This window comes from Pholcus phalangioides, unplaced genomic scaffold (assembly GCF_987345545.1).
Source record: "Pholcus phalangioides strain wild (caught in Gottingen) unplaced genomic scaffold, Ppha-v1.0 ptg000009l_1, whole genome shotgun sequence".
Lineage (NCBI taxonomy): Eukaryota > Metazoa > Arthropoda > Arachnida > Araneae > Pholcidae > Pholcus > Pholcus phalangioides.
This window is the reverse complement of record NW_028301602.1, coordinates 49,311,058-49,338,716: the sequence shown is the minus strand read 5'-3', so window position 1 is coordinate 49,338,716 and position 27,659 is coordinate 49,311,058. Positions and strand designations below refer to the sequence as shown.

Here is a 27,659-nt window from a genome sequence, read left to right as displayed (position 1 = left end):
AGAATGATTCATTTTGTCGTTTTTGTTGAAAAATGATTCACCAACTCTCAACTTGAGGGAAGAGCTTTGCTTTTCTTAATCTCTTTGCTTACAAGTGAATTGGCAAGAAATTCGGTTGCTCGCTATTTGACAAATCTGCAATAAATATAATAACCTTTAACCTTATCCTAACCTGACAGCACATTAGAGAAAGGGAAGGAGAAAAATACAAATAAAAGAGTAAGATAGTATAAAGGATAAAGTGATAACAATGTAGGTACAAAGTTAGATTTCTTTCCACCCTCACCCTACCTGTTCTCTTTCACTCTTATAAAAAAGATACATCATATGTAAGGAAAAAAATCACATTATCAGGGTATACAAAAAACGAAAAGGAGAAAAATTGTAAGGTTGCAACAAAGCTTTGGGATGATCAGGAGAGGAAAGAAAACAGGACAAACTTGTTTTCATTCAGGGAATTTATGTCCTTTTTTTTTTTATGTCCTTTAATTTATTAATAAAGGGAATTTATGCCCTTTGATTGTAAAGTGCTTAAGAATAACAGTCTTAAAAGCTTTGCCATTCAAAGTTTGCATTGTGCATCAGTAAATCTGAAACTGCTTCTTGTGCAGTCTGTCTTTTTAATAATTCCTGTCTTTTACTTTTATCAAACTTTCAATGTGCAGATCGCACCAACCTTGGAGATCCGAGGGCCTCTAGGCACTCGACTGAGTCAGGAGTTTACTTTATTTCATTGGTTTTTTGGTAATTTAGAAAAAAATTAAAATAATCACCTTTTATTTATGTAACATTATTTCCAGTCATAGTGCAGATTTGTCCCCAACACAGAGGTGCCTAGACAGAAGTACAGTTTTGAGCATAGAGGAAATGTCTTAAGTTATACAAATAGCATTTCACTTGTGTTATTGTGCAGTAATGCAAATGAAAAATACAAGAATAATTCAAATAGTGACTATTTGAACTATTTTTTTAAATATAAAGTTTGTTTACATGATCTGAAAATGTCTGTTGTTCAATATGTTCTACACAGCCCTTTGAAGTTCAATTTTCAAAGTTTTTATTTTTTGGAAAAAAGTTTCAGTTTATCATGATCCCTGTATCCTTATTCACCTTTATGTGACAGTGAGTAATGATGAGTGAGAAGAAAAATAATCCTGATAATTGAGAAAGTGTGCTCCATAACATGCTTTTAACACAAAAGAGTGGAATTCAATCAAATCAACTAAATTTCAAATATTATTGAATATTCAACTACATTGCAACTACATTTTTTATTTCTTGAAGAATTGGGACCTCCAATCACGTCTACCATTATATCCTGCATGTACCTTTTAAACATTCCTCTGAGAAATTTCTAATGAATTGTTGTGTGTGGCCTTAACCATCAAGCTTATATTACTGGAGGGAGTATGATGTCAGTAGTCTTCACCTTGGCAGTGCTGAGAAGGTTGTCTGCAACATCATTTATCAGACGATCATGTGACTTGGTGAATATCTCTGCGCAATCTTCGTTATTTTCTTATGGCATAAATAGGAGTTTAAAACAATAAATTATGAAATAATTTCAGCATTGATAGTTCAAAATTAATGAAAAAGATAATTTTATCATTAACAAAGGATAATTCCAGAATTAATGAAAGATATAATTTCAACATTGTGTTTGATGAAAGTGATAATTCCAAAATTAATGAAAGAGATAATTTTAGTTCTAAAACAAATGAAAGCAATAATTCCAACTTTCGACCAATCATCACCAAATTGCTCTTGCTGATGTTCAAGCATCAAATACACCCTACAAAATGTTGACAATCGTGAATTGCAGGACCGTCACCACATGCCTTTGAATGTGCGAATCCAAACCTTCTGACATCTAGATGCACCAGTACCCTTACATGATCCCCATTTCCTTCTTCACACCATCTGAACATCCTTTGAACAGTGGATGTATGTAGGCCCGTTTCAGCTGTGATACAATAGAAGGACCAACCAGCTGTTCATAGGCCTAAAACAGAACCCTTCGTAAACACGTCTGGTTGCTGATATTGGTTTTGTTGTTGTTGGCCAGGCATCCCTTCAACTACACGTGTCTTCTGAAACGAAAAAACTAAAAAAAAATGGGTTTTCCTCTCAGTTACAGAAAGTAACAGTTGTTGATTCATCTGGTATTTCCTTCTCTTTTATCTCGGTAACTAATCATGTGACAAACCTGTATGTCCGATCATTTGCATAAATCGTTCAACTGTGCGTTCCTGGCAATTTTTATAGTTATACAACCACATCTTCATGGTTTTGCATTTTCTACGTCAGGTAGTGTATAATAGAGTTTTCAAGGGACCATTTCTAACCCACGAAAAAGTGTACTTTCATCTCAATAGTGGTGTACAATTCAGGAATGCTGCAGAAGGTTTGGAAAAAGCTTTAGGTTCCCCAGTATCAAAAATTCTATGGAAAGAAGTTATCACTATATAGGAAAATTGTAAGGATATGTATGTTCTTGGAATCATGAATATAAACTTATAATTTTATGTATATATTTTTTTCATTCCTTTATGTAGCTGATTTTCTGACTTTTTTGACACCTCTTATAGTTATCTTTGTTTTTTTCAGCTGGAAATGATAGCCATGGAGAGTCCCAGTAGTCTAAAAAAGCAATTAGTTGTTGAGTTTGAAGGTGAACAAGGTATTGATGAAGGAGGGGTGTCAAAAGAGTTTTTTCAGCTTGTTGTTGAGGAGGTTTTCAACCCTGATTTTGGTAAGCTCAAATTTAAATGTTTATTTATTATTGAGTTTTTTAATGAAAAAACTTAAGGTCATTAGACTAGTGAACTATAGGCAAATTATTTTTTGTGGAAAATGAAAATTTAAAAAATTTCATATGTTAAACATAATTTTCCTCAACAGAACTGTAGCCACGGTGAAACCTGTATGAACATTAGGGTGGGTCGAAAACAATGAAATTTTTATTTTCAAATCGCCATTGTGCGGAAATGTTGCCTCCTTTAATAAGAAAAACTACGTAAAAAAATTTCAAAATCGGTTGATATCTTCCGGTTGCACATTGAACTTGAAGTTTATGGAAATTGATGAAATCGAAAATTTTTCTTACATTTTTTTAATGTTAGATAAAATTCTATGATCGACACTCAAAAGTTTGTTACGCATATTTTATGGTTCAATAAAGTAAAATAAATTAAAGTATCATTAATATTTTAATGTTTATTGGTTTTTTTCAGCGTGTTCGTAAAACAGGAATTTACCAAATTTTTGCGGGTTTCATTATGCAGCTTTTTGCCCGTTTTGTTACGACAAAACGACCCAGAATTCATCACAAGGAGGTGGCTGTACGTCGAGTTCCACCCACACGTAACCCAATCAACCATCCAAAATAGGCATGTGCGTATAATTTACATTATATATCTCAAAACTAGTCATCGAAATGAACACGTTCAAAATATGACTTTTTGGAGAAATCAGTCATAACTGATCTTGATAATAGCGTAGATCTGATGTACACTTAAGCTTCTCATGTCTATATACTTTAGTTTGGGCTTTGGTAACAAGTTTGATGCATCTCTCGACTGTCTGAGTCCGTCAGATAAACCTTTCGATGCCTCTGATGTGGTTAGTGTCGGAATTGATGAATGATATTATATCATCACGTACTTCCCGTAGCATTGGGGGAAGAATAGAAGGATACAAGAGGCAAGTATTCCGGTTAATAATTTTAGTGTATTCGGTAGCTTTAAAGGTTTTCTTACATAGCACGAAGTGTCTAATGGCTTTTCCTTTAGAGGCGGATTGTCTTGCTTTTACCCTTTATATCCGACATTGAGAAAAATAGAATAAAAGGAAAATTATAATATGTTAAAATAAAAGCATAAATGTGATGGCAATAACAAATAGTCATCATGCAAATTATTTGGTAGGTCATTTTAGTTCTAATTAAAGAGAAACTAAAAAAACATATAAACAATGTTTTTGAAACAATTAATTAATTCGAAACAAATTTATTTACCCTGGTACTTTAAAGTACCGTCTGGGTATAAAAAGGGTTAAAGTTCTTCTATATCCAAGTTCTCTCGAATGCCATCAACAATCATAGCCAACAGTAAATTTTCAGGCTGTCCAAAGAACGCATTGAATTCAACTACTTGATCAACAACTTTAAGTAAGTCTCTCTCATCAAATAAATACCACAATTTTTGAACCGCTGGAAAAACATGTTTAGCTCATCATTGAAATACTTGTTCTTTTTCATGTGGAACCACAGAGGCACGTACGATTTCAAGATGAAGAGAACTTCTGGTTCTCAAAAGGATTTGGCTAACTTAAGTATTCCTATAACCTAAGCACTCTATTGGCCGCATTTAGCTATCCAGGATGTGACAGACGACCAGGATCTCAAATTGACAAATCCCCTGGAAAATTTCCCTACTTTATTGTTTTGGATATGCCTAATAAATACAGTACTACTCGTCTTTTCTCAGCATCTTTCTGTCTACTTCTAGAAACCAACAATCTACAGATTCATACTCCAACACAGAGAGCTTTCACATCCAGTAAGCTGTTATCAAATGGGCTCAGAGAAAGATTTTGGCCCTATAGATGCACCATCTATATCTGTAGTTTCCGACTTTGAGGCGCGAATGCGAGCCGATTCCCCTGTTAAAAAATCTTGCCATTGACAGCAACAGGCTTACAACGGTACAAATATTCAATCATTTCACTTCACTCATAATTTCAAATTTAGATGACAGCACTAAACATCCCCGCATAACAATAAATACGGCTCAGATTGTCAGATGCACATATTTTGTTCCAGACTCCGTAACGAAGCTGGGCTGGAAGAGATCTCGGCAGCAGGATAAGTCCGATGGCAGAGTCCTGACGTTCATTGATTCATTGCACCATCTATATGCGGAAAAAATATGACGGAGAGGAATTTCGTTGAAAGGGAGTAGATCCACGATTCACTGTAGTGGTCTTTCCACGTGCAGTTCACACGTGATCCAGTCAGACTCAGACAGTTAAGGGATATGCCTAAATTGTTACAGAGGCCTCAACTAAAGGATGTGACATGGAGATAGAGATAGCTACATCACTGATCTACGCTATTATCAAAATCAGTCATGCTTGATTTCTTCCAAAGGTCAGACCACCGAATTCTAGTCAATTGTAATAACTATTTTTCAAATATAGTGTGAATTGCACACGCCTAGTTTGGATGGTTGATTGGGCTGCGTGTGGGTGGAACTTGACGTGCAGCCACCTCCAAGTGATGAATTCTGGATCGTTCTATTCTGACAAAACGGACGAAAAGCTGCACAATGAAAGTAGCAAAAATTTGGTAAATTCCTGTTTTTCGAACACTCTGCGTGACCAATAAACATTGAAATGTTAATGATGTTTTAATTTATTTTACTTTATTGAACCATAAAATAAGCGTAACAAACTTTTGCATGTCGATCATAGAATTTTATCTAATATTAAAAAATTCAAGAAAAATTTTCGATTTCATCAATTTCCATAAACATAATCGATGTGCAACCGGAAGATATCAAGCGATTTTTAAATTTTTTATGTCGTTTTTCTTCTTATTAAAGGAGGCAACTTTTCCGCACTATAGCGATTTGAAAATAAAAATTTCATTGTGTTCGACCCACCCTAATGAACATCCAGTATTCAAATTATATTCTATCTCATAAAGGTGCATTTCAAAGCGCTGATCATCAAACAGATTTTCTTTTGATTCCGTTTAAGATAGGTTTTCATCTCATAGGGGCCGTTAAAGTATTATGTCAGCAAATTTTTAGCCATTTTTGATCCCCCCCCGTCAGCAAAATTTAGTCAGCACTGCCACCCCACCTTCTAATGCATATTGGTGGGATCAGAAACGTACGCTGGAGGGCGCGCATAAGGGGCTTGTGTGCCTCCCCCTCAGGTGAAAGAAAATATTTTTTAATGTAAAAAAACATTTTTAAAAAAATTAAAATTTTGAAAGAAAATACCTTTTTGTATGTTATCATAATCAATTTCTGTTAATTTCAATGCTATTTGAAGGGTACGAACTCAAAAAATTTCTCTTTAAGAAATTCATTGCGACCCACCCTTTAAGCCATATATGGTAAACCCGCAGACCAAATGTGGCCCCGAAGGTTACCTGATATGGCTTGCCCCCTCAAACCCAATCTTGTAAAAATAAATTGGCCCATGGCATGTTTTCAGATCACTTGAGTAACCCGCGACACAGTTCCAAAACACTTAATAAACGATCCGGGGCACATTTAGCGATCCCTTGAGTGACATGTGGCACAATTTAAAAGCACTTAAGTGGCCCCTCAGTGCAGTTCTACATCAGTCAAGTTATCCGCAGAACATTCCCAGATAATTTAAGTGATCCATGGCATAATTATGCATCACTTGAGTGATGTGTTGCACAGTTCCAGAGCATTTAAGCTGCCCGGGAACATTTAGAGATAGCTGAAGTGTCTGTGCAAGGGATTTATCACTAGTGAGAATGTTAGTTCAAGTATCCACAAACTAGCGAAAGATTTTTCTCGTTTTTGGCACACAGAGTAAGATGCACTTAAGAATATTTCATATTTTTATAAAGGATGGGTGATCCAAACCCCCCTCCCCCCCCCCCCCGTCATCAAAAGTCAGCAAATTGGAAACCCCCTCCTTCCCATCGATACTGACGTAATACTTGAATTACTTGATACAGTGTCTTACACAGGTTTCATTGTATTATAGTTTTTAAAGTTTTTTTGTCTTTGCAGCTAATTCCAAGCTTTTATCAATTCAATAAGTTCTTTCTTTGCAAAATTACCACATAGCTATTGAAATTTTGCTAAGTAGTTTGGTCTAGTCCTATATAAGTCTCTTATAACCTTATGCAGGAAAATATTTTATGGCCCATGTGCAACTAAATTTCAAAGAGGTTCAAGTAATAGCAGATTCTCAACATTCATTTGAGTTTTGGAAGTTTTTCTGTACCTCAAATTTTGTGGTTTTTGTGCAGTTAGAATGCTACCATGCAATAGGCCACTCTGAAAGTTTGAGTATGTGAAAAACCAAAACTCCTCCTGGAAGCCAATATTAACAAATTTAGTCCATCTATCTTTTGTAAGTAGCAATAACAGCTACAGCCTTTCCTTATTTTGCATTATATCATTTGATGTTACATTAAAAAAAAGAATGTTTTGCATATTTTATAAAAAGTACAAAAGTACAGTACGGAAGTTGACAACCCTCAAAATACAGACAGCAAGTTACATCCTTCAAATAGGTAACCTTATTTTTATGTCATCAATGGCACTTGATGCTCTTGTGAAAATGCACTTTTTCCTCAGTTAAGAATGGTCTATTGAAAACTGTTATATACTGCCTGACAGAGAAAATGCAAAACCATGAAGATTTGGTTGTATAATTATACAAATTGCCAGGAATGCAAAGTTGAACGATTTATGCAAATGATCTGACATACAGGTTTGTCACGTGATTAGTTGCCGAGATAAAAGAGAAGGAAATGCTAGATGAATCAACTGTTACTTCCTGTCACTGAGGGGAAAACACATTTTTCGAGTTTTTTCATTTCAGAAGACACGTGTAGTTGAAGGGATGCCTGGCTGACAACAATAATAACAAAACCAGTTTCAGCAACTAGATGTGTTTACGAAGGGTTCTGTTTTAGGCCTATGAACAGCTGGTTGGCCCTTTCATTGTATATGAAACAGGCCTACATGCATCCACTGTTCAAAGGATGTTCAGATGGTGTGAAGAAGGAAATGTGGATCATGTAAGAGTACTGGTGCACCTAGATGTTGGAATGCTTGGATTCGAACATTCAAAGGCATGTGGTGACGGTTTTGCAGTTCAGGATTGTCAACATTTTGCAGGGTGTATTCGATGCTTCAACATCAGCGAGAGCAATTTTTCTATGATTGGTCAAAAGTGGTATTCAGTTGTGCTGCCCTTTATGAGTACTGTCACTGACATACAGGCACTAATGCCACGGATTGCAGTGGTGGCAAGTGTTGCTAGAGCTGCTTGGACAACTGAATGGCACAATATTGTGTTTAGTGATGAGTCGTGCTTCTGGTTTACCAGTGAAAGTTGCTGAATAAGAGTGTGGAGGCGACATGGGGATGACTCCGATCTTGCTACATGTGTTGGATGTGCTACTGCTCAACAATGGGGTACCATGGTTTGGGATGCCATCACCATGGATAGCTGGTCCCCCCGGTGTATATCAGAGGCATAATGACTGCACGACAGTATTTGAGTGAAGTGCTACAGCTGCTTGTACTTCCCTACCTTCAACGGTTGCAAAATGCTGATTTCCAGTTAGACAGTGCTAGCTGATCTTCCCAGCACGACAATCATCAGCAGACAAGCACTGCAAGGTACCTGGATGCATAGTTGTCTCCAGATCTCTTACCCATTGAGCATGTGTAGGACCCGATTGGTCATCGTTTGCTTGATCTGCCTCGGCCTTAATTGGAGGACAAACTGTAGAGTATGGTTGGAAGCATATAATCATCCATCTCTCAGGACACCATCCACACATTTATTTCATCTGTACCTCAAAGGGTTGCTGCTTGTATCGCTGCAAGAGATGGCTCAACTTTCTACTGACCAACTTGTATATTCAATCCCTGTATTATACCATTTGTTGAAATTAAAATCACATTTCTGTATGCATTCTCTATATGCTGGTCAATTTTCTTCACATTCTACTCACTCTTTCATGGTGATTCATTTTCTCTGTAATAATACCCATTTCTCATTTGCTTGTTGAAATGGTATGGTTTTTTTAGGCTTAAAATATTTTTGAGGTGAGTTTTGCTGTGTGTGTGGTGGTTGTATATGGAATATAGCTGGGCGGGGGGAACCACTCAAATAACCTTGCATGATTGAGTCTTGTACTGTCATACAAGACTCACTTTAGTATGGCAGTATCACTTTTGGTATGACTGATCAAGGCAAACCATGAAGACTAACCACACTCTGCACATTAAAAGTTCTGTACTATAAAAGAAACCGTAGAACCAGACATGGCACAAGCTCTGTCCCATTGAGGATATAAGTGGTATAAAAGAAATTGGCTACAAAAAACTGTCTCTATTGGCATTCACAATGTCAAATGGTAACTTGACTGATCTCCAAAAGCCACCATTGACACAAATTCCACTATAATACATAAAGCTCTGCCACATTGAATCATTTTTCACAACCCTAGATGAGAAATCATCAGCATTAAAAAAAGACATGTTTCCAATGTTTTCTGTAGCAAAAATTGAAAGAGGGGTTTTATACTGTAATAGTAAAGAATGGGAGATACAGGAACTTACCAAAAAACTCAAAAAAGGTTGAAACGAAAGAGCATGATTTATTATTTTTACATGATTAAGGCAGGGCTCGGCACGGGTCACTTTTTTCACTAAAAATCACTTTTTTAGCAAAAATACCTCGGTCTCGTGCGTTTTTCTGCTGTCAGTGTTTTTCTTTTCTTCAAGGAGGAACTTTACCGGTTCAATATCGCCAATTTTCTCCCTCCCTTCATTGAACTACGATCGACGGCGTCTTATCTTCCCGGGAGCATACCGTGTGACGTCAACATAACTTGATTTCAAGGTGCTTGGAAGGAAAGCTCCTTGGTTAAAGAATCGTCATTTTATGGAAAAGCCGGTTGGAAAAAAAAACTAGAATGAAAGGGTATTTGAAAGGCTATGAAGAATTCCCCCCCCCCCCACTACCATTCTTTCTTATTTCCCCACGTGCTCATTCGTTCTTTCATTTTCATCTTATTTTAAAATTGATACTTTATTTTATTTGTTTTAAAAAGTTTTAGTCCTAAGGGCCGAATTCCTTTCTTGGAGCATCGAGCAAGTTACATTTGTTGTTTGTTCTATCGTTACTTTTGTTCATTTTTTTAAATGTTATTTGAAATGACGATTTAAGAGAGCCCGTGCGGAAGCTAACTTACGCGCAACGGGAGAATGTCAAAGCGTGTATTAAAGACGCGTATTATTAATATGTATTAAGCGTATTAATACGCTTTGGAGAATACTCTTGTAGCTGGCCAAGATTAAAGAAGCTCGCAGGTATTTTGAATTTACTTACAATAAAAAAAAAATCATCCGATTGAAAATCGCGATCCATCTACAAATAACATTCGTACTATTTTTCTAACTGGATTTAACTCTCAGCAAGAAACCGTACCCCCAAATTTGATCGAAAGGAGAACTATTTATGAAAAGATCACAGAATCCTGCAATTCAACATTTAGTTTAACACAAGGGTTTCCAAATCAGATGAAAATTGGTCATCAGGCTGATAAAAACTCAGTTAACGTGCATGCGAGCCGTAAATAGAGGCGGATTTAACGATGGGCACACCGAGTCAGGGCCGTCTTGAGAGCATCATGGGCCCCCGGGCCAAGTGGTTTTTCGGAGGCCCTACCTGGCAAATCTTAGAAATTTCAACCGGATCTCATTTTTGTGAGGCCCCCGGGTGGGCCCATGCTTTAAGACGGCATTGCACCGAGCGCGCCTTTGGCCCCTACTTTACATTTTTTTCCTAATTTAAAGGGCCTAATATTAATTTTTTTTTTATGCCCGGCCGTCAACTGACCTTTATCCGCTTCTGGCCGTAACTTAATTTAGAGCATCTTCACGATACTGATTGTTGACTTAATATCGACATCTTGCGCTCCATTCTTGATGTGTAAAAAAATCCCATTTTTAGACCTCGGAAGTTATTAAAGCGTGTTTGTCTCGAGTCGCTGTTATGACCGCAATAGGAGAGGGCGGGGGTCTGATTCCACGGGTGTTGAACGAGGAAAGGTGCAGAGTTTACTCTTTTTCTGTTTAAAAGAGTGGATACCGGCCCCGGGCGATAGTAAATTTTCGTCCATACTTGCGACCCGGGTTGCTACATACCGTGATCAGATCCAAAACTGGGGTCTGGGGGCAATGCCTTGGACGGCGTTTTTGATGGAATGGTATATTCAAGAAAAGGCAATAAAAATTCCTTTGCAAAATTATCGAATTTCACAGTCAAGGGGCAGTAAAATTACCCTCCCCTCCAGAAAAAACAATTGTATTACAGCCATGGTAAATCGGGTGTCCCAGGTGAGGGGGGGGGGACGAATTCACTGTTTCTGTTCGTTAAAAATTATGGGAGGAGTTGAAGCTAACGTGGCTAAAATAGGTAACCCTGACAGCAGCATCCATAAACTCTGTATCAACCGCATTTATAAACCCCTTACGTCGTTGATTCGATTTTTGTGTTCATTTTATCCTAATTTTCCGTATTTCTATATATATTTCTATCGATTTTCGCATATTGCCACATATTAGGTTGATTCATATTATAAATCATATATTTTTTTGTAATTTTTTATGTGCCCTTTGTCAGCCATCTTGAATTGACTACCACAAAACGGCGATTCCTTGGCGCGAAAAAAGTCGCCACGTTGGTGCTTACAAGGTTCATGGAAAATTACCGGGGAAGGCCGCTGAGCCTCTTTTTCTGTTAAAAATTACGGGGGGGGGGGGGAGTGCCAAAATTATACTGTTTCCAGGGGTGGGAACTCTGCGCCACACTGTGCCAAAATTAAGATCTTGCGCAATCCTGCTCCAATAGTGTATGTTCGTATTTTTCTGCGCCAAATAGCTAATTTTGCCTCAGTGTGCCCTGAATTTCGGAAAGGATGGCAAAAATTTTTTGTTCCTGCTTACTGCGAAACGATTCTTTCTAAGAGCGTGTTTTATTCCACTGTACGCCTTATTGAAACTATCGGCCTTTCCATCGTGAAACCCCGATAATATCTGTGATTGTGCAACTGAAGATGGTTTGCAATGGTCTTTCAGCTTTAAAGTGCAAATGCGAGTCAGTCGCGTTTAAAAAAAAGTCGCCACTGGAAGCAGCAAAAATTACTGTAGTCGATCGTCATTGCGTCAAATCCCGATGTTTCTTGAAAAAAAATTACATTCCGGAAGTAAAGAGTGAGTTTCCGCCGAATTACGATTGCTAATTTAGAAACTTTGCCGAATAACGAGTGTCAGATCGCCAAATAATGAGTACTTAATCGCCAAACGTCGTGTTGATTCTTCCGAAATTCTCTCCCATTTTGCTACAATTTCTTTCCGAGTATGAAAAAATTGAAAACTTATAGAAAATTTTTAGCCCATTTGAAGTGCTGCGGTTCCAGACAGCCAATAGTGCCCTCAGTAAGCAAAAATCATCTTAAATAGACTGGTGTGAAAAATTTTATGACAGCCTCTCTTTCAAACAAGGTGTCAAAAGCCTGAAATACCGAAAACAAAAAACAAGCTGATGAAAAGATGTTTGATAACAAAAGACAGTGCAGTTGTTTTATTTTGAAAGGGGGTGAGGGTTAACGAAAATATTCTTATTTTCCCTGCTCCAATTTATAAATATCTGCTCCAAATCGTATATTTTGCTGCTCCAAAACTGATCCGAATCCTATATTTTGCTGCTCCGGATCCTGCATTTTGCTGTTTCAAAGCTGCTCCAAAATAGACTTTGTCACTTCCCACCCCTGCGTTTCTCAGTAAAAGAGTAAATGTGTGTTTTTTTTCAGGGATGTATGTTGTGTGTAAAAAAAAGAAAAATATATATTTTTACAAATTTATCTCTCGAAAACCAAACTGGTTTGTTTTCTCCCTCACCCAAGGATAGTATTATTTTGGTGCCCCCCCCCCCGCCTGTAAAATAGTACGCACCCACTTTTCCCAGTCCAGCCATAGGTGGAGATACTTGAAGGTCTTAGGGGTGTGGCACGATGACAATTGATATACATCATATATATGTATACATCAGTAGGCTCTGCCATTGATACTTGGGGGAGGGTGGATTGCCCCTCCCTCAACGTATAATAATTAAAATAATTTAGTTAATTTAATAATTTTCATACTTTATTCAATTTAATAATTTTCATACTTTATTCAATTTAATAATTTTCATACTTTATTCAATTTAATAATTTTCATACTTTATTCAATTTAATAATTTTCATACTTTATTCAATTTAATAATTTAAATACTTTATTCAATTTAATAATTTAAATACTTTATTCAATTTAATAATTTAAATACTTTATTCAATATAACAATTTAAATACTTTATTCAATTTAATAATTTATAATTTAAGTAATTTTTTAATTTAATAATTTATAATTTAAGTAATTTTTTAATTTAATAATTTATAATTTAAGTAATTTTTTAATTTAATAATTTATAATTTAAGTAATTTTTTAATTTAATAACTTATAATTTAAGTAATTTTTTAATTTAATAATTTAAAATAATATTGTTAAAAATTTAATTTTATTGTTTATAATCATTATAGTAAATTTATTAAAATTTGTTGGAACGTATTACACAAACCTAGGTATGTAAATCAAATTTTTACTAGTTAAAAAGGTTTGAGTACATTTTGTATACTGTCATTCATAGCATAACATGAATGAAAAATCCACTGGAATGTAGATGGGACGAATTCTCTCATCAAATTTTGTGTTATTTCATTTTTTTTGCTTCTTTGAATATGAAAACTTTTTCCCATTTTGAAGTTTTTCCTGCTTAAATTAATTTTAAGATGGGTTGTGGAAAGCAATATGGGGAAAGGCATTGCTACTGTTACTCAGAAAGGATATAATGTAGTTATTCTCTCACACATAGTTGGTGATAAATTTGATAAGTTATTCAAAACTTTTCTGGTCAGTAGAATGCGTTTGATTTATTTCACACGATTATGTAAAAAAAAAAGATATTTCAATGAGTTCTATTGAAATGCAAAGTTAAAACTAAATTCAATTTCAATTCATCCAATTTGGTAATAATCAAAATTCATTGTCCATTTGGTCTCTTTCTAAAAATATTTTGATCACTATTTGGTCACTTTTAAACATTTTGGTCACTTTTTTAAACATTTTGGTCACTATTTTCACTAGTTTTGAGGCCATGATCCGTGCTGACCCCTGTTAAGGGCTTCCTAGCATGATTTTCCATGTTTAAGGGCTTCCTAGGAAATAGGCAGGACCATTGCAAAAACCTCAAAGAAAGCATGGAGAAGAGCATTTGCACTAAGGAATTCTTCACTTTGAGCATCCATATCAAGGAGAACACATTTAAAATATCACAAAGATTATTTTTGGGGGCTAAAGGGTGATAATGAAGTGTATACCAGAACAAAGATGAAAAAAGTCAGTCTCAGTATTTTTAAATTCAAGATTTTATTTTGAATCTAAATTTATTTGCTCTGAAACCGATAGATATGCAACATATATTCTGAATGTTTTTTGCAGTTTTATCTATATATATGAAATTGACTTTCTGTCTGTGTGTGTGTGTATGTATGTTCTCTATACAAATCTACACATTTAGATCTATCGTCACCAAATTTTGCATATATACCAAATGGGACCCGACTTGAACGATGGGCTACTTTAAAATTTCGTCAGAGCAGGGCAAGTGCCCCAAATGGGCAAAAAACTGTCGGGCAACAATGGTTTTTGGACCTCAACAATCACTTTCAGAACGTTCACTTTGGTTACCGTGGTTCCCTAGCGATGCGTTTCAGACGTGCATATGCCTTTACAATGGTTTGTCACTTCTTCAACGCTGCCCAGAATATGAATAATAGTTTATGCCTTTATAATGGTTTGCCACACATTTTCAATACTCTCAGTAATGAGGCTTTTTGAATAGGCGTCATAATCATCATCGCTTTGAGGGTCAGGTGAAGGGTGATCCTCATAGAAATCAGTGTTAAAATTACCGATTTTACTGTAGAAGTTGCGGAAATTTGGTGGGGTTTTCTGTCACAAGAATAATAAAAAATAGTATGAATTCTCGATTTCTGAAATATAGAGTTCGCTTAGAGATACGAAGCTCAGGAAATTAAATATGAAGTAATTATCCAGACCTACTTTCGAGCTGGATATTCATGCAATGGCATTGATTTCAACTTTTTATTTATATCTTCTCAAGCATGAACATTAATGTCTCCGTATTGTCTTTTAATATTGAACTGCATAAATTCATGTAATTTATGATGTTTTAAAACTAATTATGGGCCCGTAAAAAGTACATTTTTGAAAGCTGAAACAGGCAGATAGGTAACTTGAAGTTCAAGTGGGGGAGGGGGGGATCAAAATACTTGGCACTCCTTAAAAAAGAAAAAAAAAATATTCATTTCTATGTTTCTTTAAATCTAGATTTTTGTTTCTTTCATGAGTCGCTAAGGAAGTCACCATATTGGTTAACTTAGACACGGTGTGCATGTCCCTCAAAGAAAAAGGGAGATATCACATGATCCAAAAAGCCTCATTCAAGAAAACTCGGGCAGCGCCGGGTATTATAGCTAGGCGCATTTGGCCAAAATCCTTATTTAGATTACAGGGTATAATCTATATCATCCAGATTTATCTCCCGCATTTTTTTAATTATACAAATCCGCATTCCTCTACCATTTTGGCAATTGTGCAAGTTTGAAACATGTTCCTTTATTTATTTTTGTAATTATGCAAGTTGCAAAATGTTTTTCTTTCATTTTTTTCGTTATACAAGTTCATATATAGCATGTTTTTCTCTCATTTTTTATATTGTGCAAGTTCACAACATGTTTTCTTTCCTATTTTTGTACCCGGGCAACGCCGGGTATTATAGCTAGTCTTATATATAAATGTGAAAGTATGTATGTATGTTCTTTATACAAATCTACAGTTTTAGACCGATCGTCGCCAGATTTTGCATATATACCAAACAGGACCGGGATTGAACCGTAGGCTACTTTAAAAGTTCGTCAGAGCTGGGCAAATGCCCGAAATAGGCGAAAAACTGTCGGGCAACAATGGTTTTGGGGCCTCAACAATTACTTTCGGAAAGTTTACTTTGGTTACCGTGGATTCCAACAATGCGTTTCAGACGTGAATATATGCCTTTACAATGGTTTGTCACACCTTTAATTCTGTTATTATAACAGTTTATTCTTTTATAACGGTTTGTCACTTTTGTTGGGTATTTCTGCTAGCCTATATACAGGGTGTTCTGTAAGTGCTAATGCGGCCTTTATCTTATCAACCGCCCATCGTATAGGTATAGTTTCAATTTAAAAAACTCTGGCACAAAGTTAACACTCGGGTACGAAGTTAAAAAGTTATCATTATCCACCAACATGCGAGTTCAACTGCAAAATGACTCGGCACTGTTATCATTTTCATATCAGTTGATCAAACTTGGCAATGGAAGAATTCCCGTAGACCCAAGCACCGGACTGATTACGTTCCCAAATGGATTTTGTCAGTTGTTAAATTCAGTTCAAGAACTTGCAGACAAAGTCTTCCCAAACATTCAACAAAATCACCGAAACCATGAGTGGCTTTGTGAGAGAGTGATTCTGGCACCGAAAAATGACAGTGTGAACAAGATCAACGAAAAAATCCTAAAAATTATTCCGGGAGACTCCACATCTTACAAATCGGTTGACACTGTCACAGCGCGACAGTTCTGAATTTTTAGACAGAATTTCTAAACTCTTTGGGTATTCCGGGTGTGCCACCACACAACTTAACCCTCAAAGTCGGAGCACCTACAATGCTTTTAAGAAATTTGGAGACACAGAGACTCTGCAATGGCACCAGACTCTGCGTGAAGAAATTGCACAATTACATCATTGAAGCAACGATTCTAACTGGATGTGCCAAAGGAGAAGACGTCTTCATTCCACGTATCGCAATTATCACTGAAGAAATGCCTTTCACTTTCAAGCGATTACAGTTCCCGATTCGCTTAACTTTTGCCATGACAATCAACAAAGCGCAAAGCCAGTCGTTAGCAGTAGCAGGTATCAACCTACTTGAGCCCTGTTTTTCACACAGACAACTTTACGTCGCCTGTTGGCGTGTTGGTAATCCCAAAAATTTGTACAAAACACACCAGATGGACAAACAAAAATATTGTGTATCCACAAGCGCTTGCCTGAAGTTTTTAATTAAAATATTTAAAAATGAAAGTAATTTTTTCTTACTTAATGCAGAAATATTTTGATTAAGAAATAATTAATAAGCTATACATATATACATTTTTTACGGGACGGGCAACGCGTCGCCGGGTATCAGCTAGTAAATTATAAATGGTTATCAATGTGAAAGACATACTAGACTGATGTCAAACTGGGCTGCGAGTTGTTCACCATTTCATTTTTACCCTTTTATTTCCCATAAGTTGTATGTTCGGGTCATTCCCAAAAAAAGTGTACAAACTGTTTCTGAGATCATTTTTTTACAAAATTTCAGAGCACTCTGGTAATGATTTTAATTTTTTTTTTTAGTTCTTCATTTAATTCTTTGTCATATGGCATTTCTTAATTTGTTTCAGATGGTATCTGATTTTTTTTTTTTTTTTAAATCATTGTTTGTAGCAAAAATTCAAAATCTTGCTGTCCCAACTTGAAAAAAAAGTGTTAAACAAAGAGACTTGGGGCAAATCTGGAATTTTTTTTCAAAAAACTAGAAATCAAATTTTATATGTGTGCCATAGATAAATGAAACTGACAACAAAATTTTGAAAAAAAAAATTTTTTTGCATATCAAAAATTTTTTGTTTGTGTCCCAAAAAATTTCCAGTTTTAAAATGTCCACTCTGTTAGTCATTTCTGAAATATATTTTTATACCAGATTAAATCTGATAACACTTTTGAGCTCATTGAAAGGTTCATTTTTAATCAGGTTTGTCAAATTTTCTCCCTGTGTAGATACCCATTTCCCCCTTCCCCCGGCTAGGTGTTTTAGGCTAAAAAACCGAATTTTTGGGAAAAATTGTTTTTTTTGAAAGAAAATGTGTTGCTTTCAGGTTAAAATTTCATTTTGAGGTTGGTTTATGCATTTCAAAAATTGCTGCATAATGCAGTGTTTAAAATGTGTATATTTCGAATTACAGTTCCGTTCCAGGGGTGACTGCAAATATGGAAAATCTGTGAATAACTGCAATCATGAATTTTTTTATTTTTTTTTTGTGTATTTAGTTTATTGAACGTCATGAGAAGATCACAGTGATGCAGAGGTAGAAGGGAATGTAAAAGAGTGCAGCGATTGTTGGCGATGTTTTCTGAAAGAACATTGTGATTTCTGTTTGCCGTTTCTTCTTCTTCATATCATAAAGCATGTTGGAGTATGTTGACAAGGCTTCCTCTACCAATTTTCTACATGTGAAGAACGCACCTTAGAGGGATCTATGTCACGAAAATTATCTATCGCTGATTTGAACTTGCTTCGAAGCCCTTCCGCTATGCTACTCATGGTGAACTTGTCTTTCACTTTATCTTGATCTTCGTCATCTGGTACCACTTCAGTTTCAGGAGCAGTCAACTGCATTAATTTCTCCTTGGTCAATACTTCTGAATTTCTATTAAGTCGCTTTTCGATTTCTTTTACATCCATATCATTGAACCCTTCTCCACCCACCTGTTTCGCCAATGTGACGATACCTTTTATAATTTCTTCAGTTGGCTCTGTGTAAATGGTCATGTCCTAAAGTGTACATTGTAACCAAAGGTTAATCCAACCCGAGTTGACTGTTTCTCTCTTAAGAGCTGCCATGGATCTAGTGATGACAGTAATGGTGTTAGCAATAGTGTAATTCTTCCATATCTTTAATACATTTTCTTCATTTGCATCTTCTATTGCGTGCACAATCATCTACATTGCGTAACGTGTATAGTGGGCCTTGAATGCTCGCACTACCCCCCTGATCAAGGGGCTGAATGATAGGTGTTATATTAGGAGGTCATACCATCAGCTTTGAACTCATTGACATCTGGGCATCGAAGAGCATTATCTAGTATCAAAAAAACTCTGATGAACATGTCTTCATTCTCAAGGTACCTCCGGATTCCGAAACAAAACACTGTTTAAACCAATCCAGGTTCATAGTCCAAACCTTTTTATTGCTCATCCAAAATACTGAGAACTCTGACTTATCCGTTCCTTTCAATAATCGCAGATTTGAAAATGGCGGTGGGCTTTATCCTGTACCCATACGCATTTGCACAAAACAGCATAGTAAGTCTATCTGTATTTGCCTTAAAACTAGGGGACTCGCTTTTCTTCTTGGGTGACAAATGTTCTTTACAGCATTTTCTTTCAAAATAGAGTAATTTCGTCAGTTAACACCTGCTGAGGTGCATAACCCTTCTCTTCAATAATTTTCTACAGTCTTTGGAAATTTTATATCTGCCTCCTGGTCAGCAGAGGCTTGATCACCTGTGATTTTTACATTGCGTGATCCAAATCGTTTCTTAAATCTGTGAAACCAGCCTTGCATAAAATTCAGATGGAATAGATATTTCACCTGCCCTTTCCTTTATAGAATAAAAATTTCTCGTTTTCCATTGTAATATTACAATCAATTGAAATACTTTTTTGTAGCAGTCTTGCACCCTCAAAAAAAAACACAGCATTTTCTGTACAAGAAACAGATGGATCCCGTAGGTGATGCAAAGTTTCCTATGCCACGGGTGCAGTTACAGCCACGGCTGATTGAATTTCCGATTCCTTTTTCGTGATATATCTCATCATAGATTCTACAATAGGTGGCCACAGCAGCAATTGGCTTACTTTTGCCAAGCATAGTCAATATATCCACTTTTTCTTGTCAGGTTTTCGCAATTTTTTAAATCTTTTTGAAGCATTATCATTGAAATGAAATGAAATGAAGCATTATCAGTAGCATTAGAAAAATGAGCCATCCTAAACACGCACAAATCAAAATTTTCAAATTTTGTAAACAAAGCATGTGAAAATGATGATTACTGAGTGTTGCCAAAAAAAATTCAATAAAGGAAAAACAAACCAAAAATACGGAAACTGCGAATATGGAAACCGTGAATACGGGGGGGGGGGGGGCACGACTACTTTTAAATGATTTTTTAAGAACAAAAATGTGACAATAAATGATTTCTTGGAATCACAAACACACTTTTTTATAATACATCTGATTACCTTTTTTTTATGGAAGCATTCAGATCTGAGATTCACATATTAAAATGTGTTAAAAGAAATCACAAACATAAAATGTAACCAACTTAGTTTAACAAATATACCTGTATTATAAACAGAATTTTTATTTAAAAAATATTTGCATTACTTTTTTTACAAGTTTTATACAGGTACATCAGACTTTCATAAGTAAAATATCAAGAGACAAAAATAACATAATCTCTTAACGAAAAGAAAATAACTAGTGGGATTCTTGAATTGAACATTGGTAATGAACACCTTTCTTCAAGTGAAACAGAACAAAAGGTATAGTTTTTCTAATAAGGAACAAATAAAGAAATAAGGAAAATAAACTAAAATAAACTAAACTGAAAATAACTAAAATAAGGAACTTTCCAGAAAATAAGACAGCTTAATTTTTCAGGATGATTATAATCTGAGCCTGACCCCGAAAATTGGCCTGTTAAAATCATCAGCCAGATGAAGGCATTCTGTAGTTCTGGTTTGGTCATGACAGGTATATCAAGTGATATTAATATACAATGATGTTATTGACATTTGCACTTACTGATAATTCAAGTTATTCAGAATTTTTAAGTTTTAAGTTCCCAAAAATGGCTAATTTGGAAAAATGGAAAACACCTCCAGAGTAATGAATCCTCATAATAACTGCTATTTCCTACTTTTAACCAGATAATTTTAAAATTATTATTGCTCCTTTTGAAATATTTCTCAATTTTTGTGATTTAATGAAGCAGGGATATTCTTTAACAGTGAGAAATTCAAGAAAAAGAGATGCACATGGCTTTAGCTCCTGAAAGTTTGGGTTTGATTTAAAAAAATAAAATATTTAATGCTTAATTATTTAATACAACTGCAGACCTGCCAACTCTCCCGATTTAGGCGGGAGACTCCGGATTTTTCATCCTCCCTCCCGCTCTCCGGATTTGTGAAAATTTCTCCGGATTTTGGCGGAAAATTAGATTTTACGCGAGCTTTCACGTCTTCGTGGCATCAATGATTACCGTCGTCGTTAGGGAAAACACCCATAGAGGACAGCCGTAGTCATTTCCATCGAGCAGCCGTAAAAAAGTCTCTTGAGACTGCATTTAAGCAACTGGCAAAGACGTGACTTCGTTTTCGTAGCGTTTATCGGCAATCATTTATCAGGGGCATGACCTTGGTTGCCGAAATTCCTGTATAATCGTTATTGTATTCCATTAACAGCCGTACTGTAAACACGTTTTTTCGTCCGCAGCTTTGTAATTTGAATTTTTTTTAATCGTTTCTTCCGATTAAACATCTTCAGAAAGAAAATATAAAACTTTAAGCTATATAAAGCTAAATATAAAGCTTTTAAGAATTCATATACCCAAGATTATCAATCACTGATAGCATCCACGAAAGGAAACACTTATACTTTATGAACAGTATGTGCATGTGATTTCTCTATTCCGCATGGGAAGACTGACGTGGAATTATATTCTTCTCAGAGGCAATGCAGAACCTGCCTTGGGGGGGGTAGAAGAATGTAACTTTTTCTTAATTTATTTAAAAAAAAAAAATCCGAATTTTTTTTGATCGAGTCTATGAGTGTCGGGGGGGGGGGGTACACCCCTCGGGAGAATCTCCGGATTTCTGGATGTCAAAAGTTGCCACGTCTGCAACTGGTTTTGGTTACCTAGCAAAGGGTTTGATTTTTGACGGACCAGGACACTTTTGGATAGATTTTTCTGCTGGGTTTGAAAAAATTGAAGAAAAAAAATTCAGACACCATTTTGATTTCTCAGAATTTTCATTATCCAAATTCTTTTATTTTACCACAACCAATTTTCTTACTACGGTTCTGCAAATAACTCAAGGTTCAGATACAATTATGCAGAAGTGGGCATGTTCGTGTGTGAACAATTTTTCCCTTAATGCATGGTCAATTTTATTAATCTAATACATAGCTGCACCAAAAATGTATATTTAGATATATAAGATTTGTACACATAAAGAATGTTCATACATGTTTAAGTTAGATATTTTTAGTTTATGGAAAAGGGGAATTCAATTTTCCCCATTTTGCCCAAAAAACTTGGGCTGGATTTTTTTTACAGCCCTGCTTTTAATGCTTGATCAACTTTTTTGGATTTGACTTTTGCAAAACGACTGAAGATTCAGCTTATGTCTTTAGTACCACATTTTTCACTGTGAAATGTCCACTCTGTTACGTCATTATCATAAGTAATTATGAACTTTTTTCATCTATTTCAACATCAAGTGATATATTTTGAAGTATATCTCCATGTACTAATAAAAGTTTTCATCGATTATTTAAATTTATAATGAAAAAATAATTTGGGTTAATTTGTTCTCTCTGTTACATCTTCCAAAAACTCAAGCAACGCAACAGATTAGAAACAATGATTTAAAGTAAAGTTTTCTTAGTTAAGAGGTTTTGTAGTTTAAAATTGAATTGAATAAGATATCTATTCAATTTAAACCCTTTGCCACATTCCCCATCATGTTATTTTTCAGTTAAGCGAAAGTTAAGTAGTTCAGATTATCAAAATCATTTCCAGGCATAGCTCTAGCTCTAGGGGAATGTCATAAGGGACATTTTAGTATGAGTAAAGGTCGTTATATGACAATAATATGACAATACATTCTGTATATTATGGGACAGAACCAGTATTTTCCTATATTATTTTTGTTTCCAGGCTCTACCCCCCCTCCCCCCCCCCAAATTTACCCTGGATCACTGATGTGAGAGGCATAAACACAAAATTCATACCCACTTCACATTACTATTCAATTTCAACAAAAAATTATGAAAAAAGAAAACCCATCCTTATCTATATATATAAAATTGATTGTGTGTGTGTGTGTTATTAGGAGACACCTTTTTGATACACTAGAGCAGGGTTGTAATTTTGACTGATAAAAACCAAATTTGCACCAGGATAATCATCGAAATGGTTTTTAATTGGCATTGACAAGGTATCTTATTTTAGCACTGACAAGTCTAGATATTTTGTATTGATTGAAGTTGATTTCTCAATAGAAAAATTTTCCCTTTACCACCTTAGTTTGAACCTGCTGAAAATCAGAAGAAAGCTTACTTCATTAAAAAATATATATGCAGACCTACCAACTCTTCCGATTTAGACGGGAGACTCTGGATTTTTCATTCTTCCTCCCGCTCTCCGGATTTGTGAAAATTTCTCCGGATTTTGGCGGAAAATTAGATTTTATGCGAGCTTTCACGTTGTCGTGGCGTCAATGATTACCGTCGTCGTTAGGGAAAACACCCATAGAGGACAGCCGTAGTCATTTCCATCGAGCAGCCGTAAAAAAGTCTCTTGAGACTGCATTTAAGCAACTGGCAAAGACGTGACTTCGTTTTCGTAGCGTTTATCGGCAATCATTTATCAGGGGCATGACCTTGGTTGCTGAAATTCCTGTATAATCGTTATTGTATTCCATTAACAGCCGTGCGGTAAACACGTTTTTTCGTCCGCAGCTTTGTAATTTGAATTTTTTTTAATCGTTTCTTCCGATTAAACATCTTCAGAAAGAAAATATAAAACTTTAAGCTATATAAAGCTAAATATAAAGCTTTTAAGAATTCATATACCCAAGATTATCAATCACTGATAGCATCCACGAAAGGAAACACTTATACTTTATGAACAGTATGTAGATGTGATTTCTGTATTCCGCATGGAAAGACTGACATGGAATTATATTCTTCTCAGGGGCAATGCAGAACCTGCCTTGGGGGGGGGGGGGGGAAGAATGTAACTTTTTCTTAATTTATTAAAAAAAGAATTCCGAAATTTTTTTTTTATGAACTTTTTTTTGATCGAGTCTATGAGTGTCGGGGAGGGGGTTTCCCCTCGGGAGAATCTCTGGATTTCAATGTGGCATTTGAGATTTGAGCGGGTATTTGTCTGTATATGGCATTTTGAGCAGGGTTACAGATTTCTAATTGGCGCTTAAAATGTTAACTATCCAAAAGGGCCAAAATTAATAAGTGCATTAAAATAATCTGAAAACTAGCAGTAGGTAAGAAATTAGATAAGTACGGAAGATAAACTATATATAGTAGTAATAAACATTTTTTTTTAAATTAAAATTGTGGACTATTAACAACACATCAGTTAATAAACTTATCAATTTCACTTTTAACATCTAACATCAGAATATGTTTGTTAGAAAACAGGGTTATACCTTTTTTAAGTCTGCGAGAATGTGTTCACTAATGTGTGTGTGAAGGAGGACACTCGTGACTCTTCTCTGCACCCCTTCAACCAAGTCTATGTCTCTCTGTAGGTATGGTCTCAAAAACCTTATGCTGTAAGGTTTAGGAGACTCCAGTCCATCACGAACTAAGCCTCAGAAGAATGACTTTCGAAGAACCTTTTCAAGGATGAAACCTCGAGCATTCTATTCACTTTTTTGACCATCACTGAACAATGTTCAGGAAACCTAAGCCGCTTGTCAAGGAGAATTCCCAAATTAATGACCCGAATTGCATCCAGGATAGTTACACCATTCAACTCGTATGAGAAACGTTGGTTGTTTGAACCTAAATGAGCGACCATGCATTTGTCAACACTCCATTCATTTGCCCATGCTTCAATCCTGTTTAAGTTGGTCTGGAGCAACTGCTTATCGCTTTGATTCCTGGCTATTCCCATTAGCTTCACTTCATCTGCAAATTTGCTAGCAATCACATCGATACCCCGATTGAGTTTATTGATAAAAAGTGAAAAAGTATGTGGTCAACAAGGGCACTTCCTTGAAGGACTCCACTTTTGACACCCATGCAATCAGAAAATTCCCTGTTCACCATAACCCATTGTGACCTATCTCTTAACCATGATTCTATCCAGTTCAGCAAGTTGCCCCCAATCCTGATCTCATGTTCAAGTGTATACCATGTTGGACCTTATCAAATGCCTTCTGGTAATCAAAATTAACAACATCAACATTTTTACTCTTACCCAAAGCCTTAGTCACGTGATCAAACCCCAACGGACATCTTTTAAACTTGTTTTTTCTCATCACCTGTCATCTTGTCATTATCAATTTTGTGAAAAGCTGTCTGGGCCAAGGCTAGTGTCATGTCCGAAAGAGATGGACCAATCAGATAATTTTCTCCACTGCTAAGATAATCATCACTATCAATGAGTGCTGCAGCACATGCGTTGGTATTACTATTGTATTTTTTGTGTGCAGTCCCTAATTTTCATAAGCTACATTTTTTTTTTTTTAATTCATCTGGAATCTTTTTATTTTCGTTAAATATTTGAGAAAGAGGTAGGCTATGCACCCAAATGAAACTGGAACTGGGAAATTTTCTAAATTATTATGTTTAAATTAAACAATGATGTTCTATTAAAGTTCAAAGATGTTATATAGTAATTTACAAAACGACTGGCAAAAATTTCACCATCAAATTCTTATATTTTTAAATATTTATCTACCTTCTTGATATTAAGACGAAGCCAAGAACAAGTGACCTTTTATTTACATCATTAATTAGACAATTGGTTTGCTTGTTTCACACAACATAAAAATGAAGTGCCCCCAAATTTGCACTGTTGACATCTCTTAAATCAGCACTAATACTCCAATCAGCAAATGCACTCCGAAATTAAAAAATATATATTTGTTGATTCATAAAATTCACTTTGATTTTTTTATAGTGTACTTAGTGCACAAAGTATACTGTGTGTATGTGAGGGTGTTTACTGCATTACACTTCTGTGTACTGCATAGAAAGTAGCAATACAGACAAATTTTTTAACGCTATCCTAGATAAAATGATGTATTACAAAATATTGGTGTTATTAAACGAATTAAGAAAAAAAAATCTGTAGGGGAGTTTAAAAATATATTGATGTTGATTTTGAACAAGACATAAAAAAATATTGTAGTGATTTCAAAATGTCTTAAAATTGTATCGTTGATAGAGAGATTTACCAGTAAAATTGTATCCTTATATTGAGTTTAACATTAGAATGAAGCCATTTCTGAGCAAGATTTGAAAAAATATCATTGTAGAGAGATTTATCGTAGTACCAAGTACCTTTATAACGAAGTATCATTGTAGATAGATATGTTCCTGACCTTATTAGCTAATGCTTCGCGTAGCAATGATGATAATGAAGAGCACTAGTAATGCTGAGAAAAACGTTTAATGATGGTGACATAAATTTATCCCATAATCCACAACAGCCACATTTGAAAAGCTGGCATAACATCAGCATAATAGACCCCCCCCCCCTGGAAGTCTTCAATTGTTTCAATGAATACTTTGTTGAATTTTCATTTGATGTTAACAGGACAATACATAATGATTGGAGGAGTCCTGATTTTTTGACATATCAATCCCCCGTTTTTAAATCCCATCTCTAAGGGTGTATGTAAAAATTACATATAATCGGAGATAGAGTCACTCATTTCTGCATTACACTTAGGTCGAAGACCTGAAAGGGATTGAATTGTTCCATTTGTTACCAAATGTTAGTAAAATTATATGTATCCCACAAAATCTCATATATTTAACCGTTCATTAACTACTGTTATTTACCCTGACTTGATGAAAATCTGTAGTCCCACCAATCCTTAAATTTTGAAATCTACACAAAGTAGGAAACTATCGCCCAATTTCGATTCTTCCATGTTTCAAACTGATATTTGAGAGGCTCCTGTATGGGCAAATTTCATGTTTTCCTCTAGCATTTCAGGCTCTTATCAAGATACCAATTTGACTTTTGGAAAAATTGTTCCACTGACATGACATTATATTGTACGCATAACATTTTTTTCAATCTAATTTAGACAAAAATTTTTACGGTTTTGGAGTATTTTTTGATGTAACCAGAACATTTAATACAATTTTTCATGACATTCTACTGATAATAAACTTTCCCACATATGCATCCAAGGTCTCCCGTTGTGATTCCTTTAAAGTTATCTCAAAGATATATATCGGTATATAGAGCTATGTGATATTAAGTCGAATTTGCTTCAATCCACTATCTGTGTTCCTCAAGGTACCTGCTTAGGGCCAATATTGTTTACAATATTCATAAATGATATATAAAATGCTATAGTCCAAAATCCAATTTTAAACTAATTCATTTTGCCGATCATACAAACCTATTCCAAAATAGATCTTTCCAGCCAATAACTACACCCAGAAGATTGCTGCTAGTTCAACAGTAATTTACTAACCTTAAACAGTAACAAAACAAAGTGTCTATTATTTCATCAAATCAAGAAGCAAATAACTTTAAATCCTCCAAATTAACAACGCTAGCATTGAGTATAGTTTGTCAGTAAAATTTCTCAGTATAAATTTCAAGTCATCTCAGGTGGTGATGAAATGATTACAAATGGAATGATTACAAAAATATCTATTTTCTTTCATTTGAAAGTTAAAATACTTCTACATACTACCATGATTCTTCTGTCTCTCACTTATTGATTTATACACATAATTACATACAATCTGAATATTCCTATTGGTCAAACTTGCATCCTTTATAAAATATTACCTGTATAACTTTTATACAGTTATTTCATCTCAATTCTCATGTTTAAGACAATTAAATCCCCTGATCCTACTAGAA

General features: G+C 35.3%; 1 protein-coding gene across 2 annotated transcripts in view; it reads left to right on the top strand.

Annotated features, from left to right (window-relative positions):
• Ube3a (ubiquitin protein ligase E3A) overlaps positions 1–27,659 on the top strand; it is a 234,022-nt gene that overhangs the window by 121,525 nt on the left and 84,838 nt on the right. For both annotated transcript variants that reach the window (XM_089236467.1, XM_089236468.1), the window contains one exon: positions 2,608–2,752. In XM_089236467.1, coding sequence (XP_089092593.1) covers positions 2,608–2,752 — 145 coding nt within the window. The remainder of the gene's footprint in view (positions 1–2,607; positions 2,753–27,659) is intronic.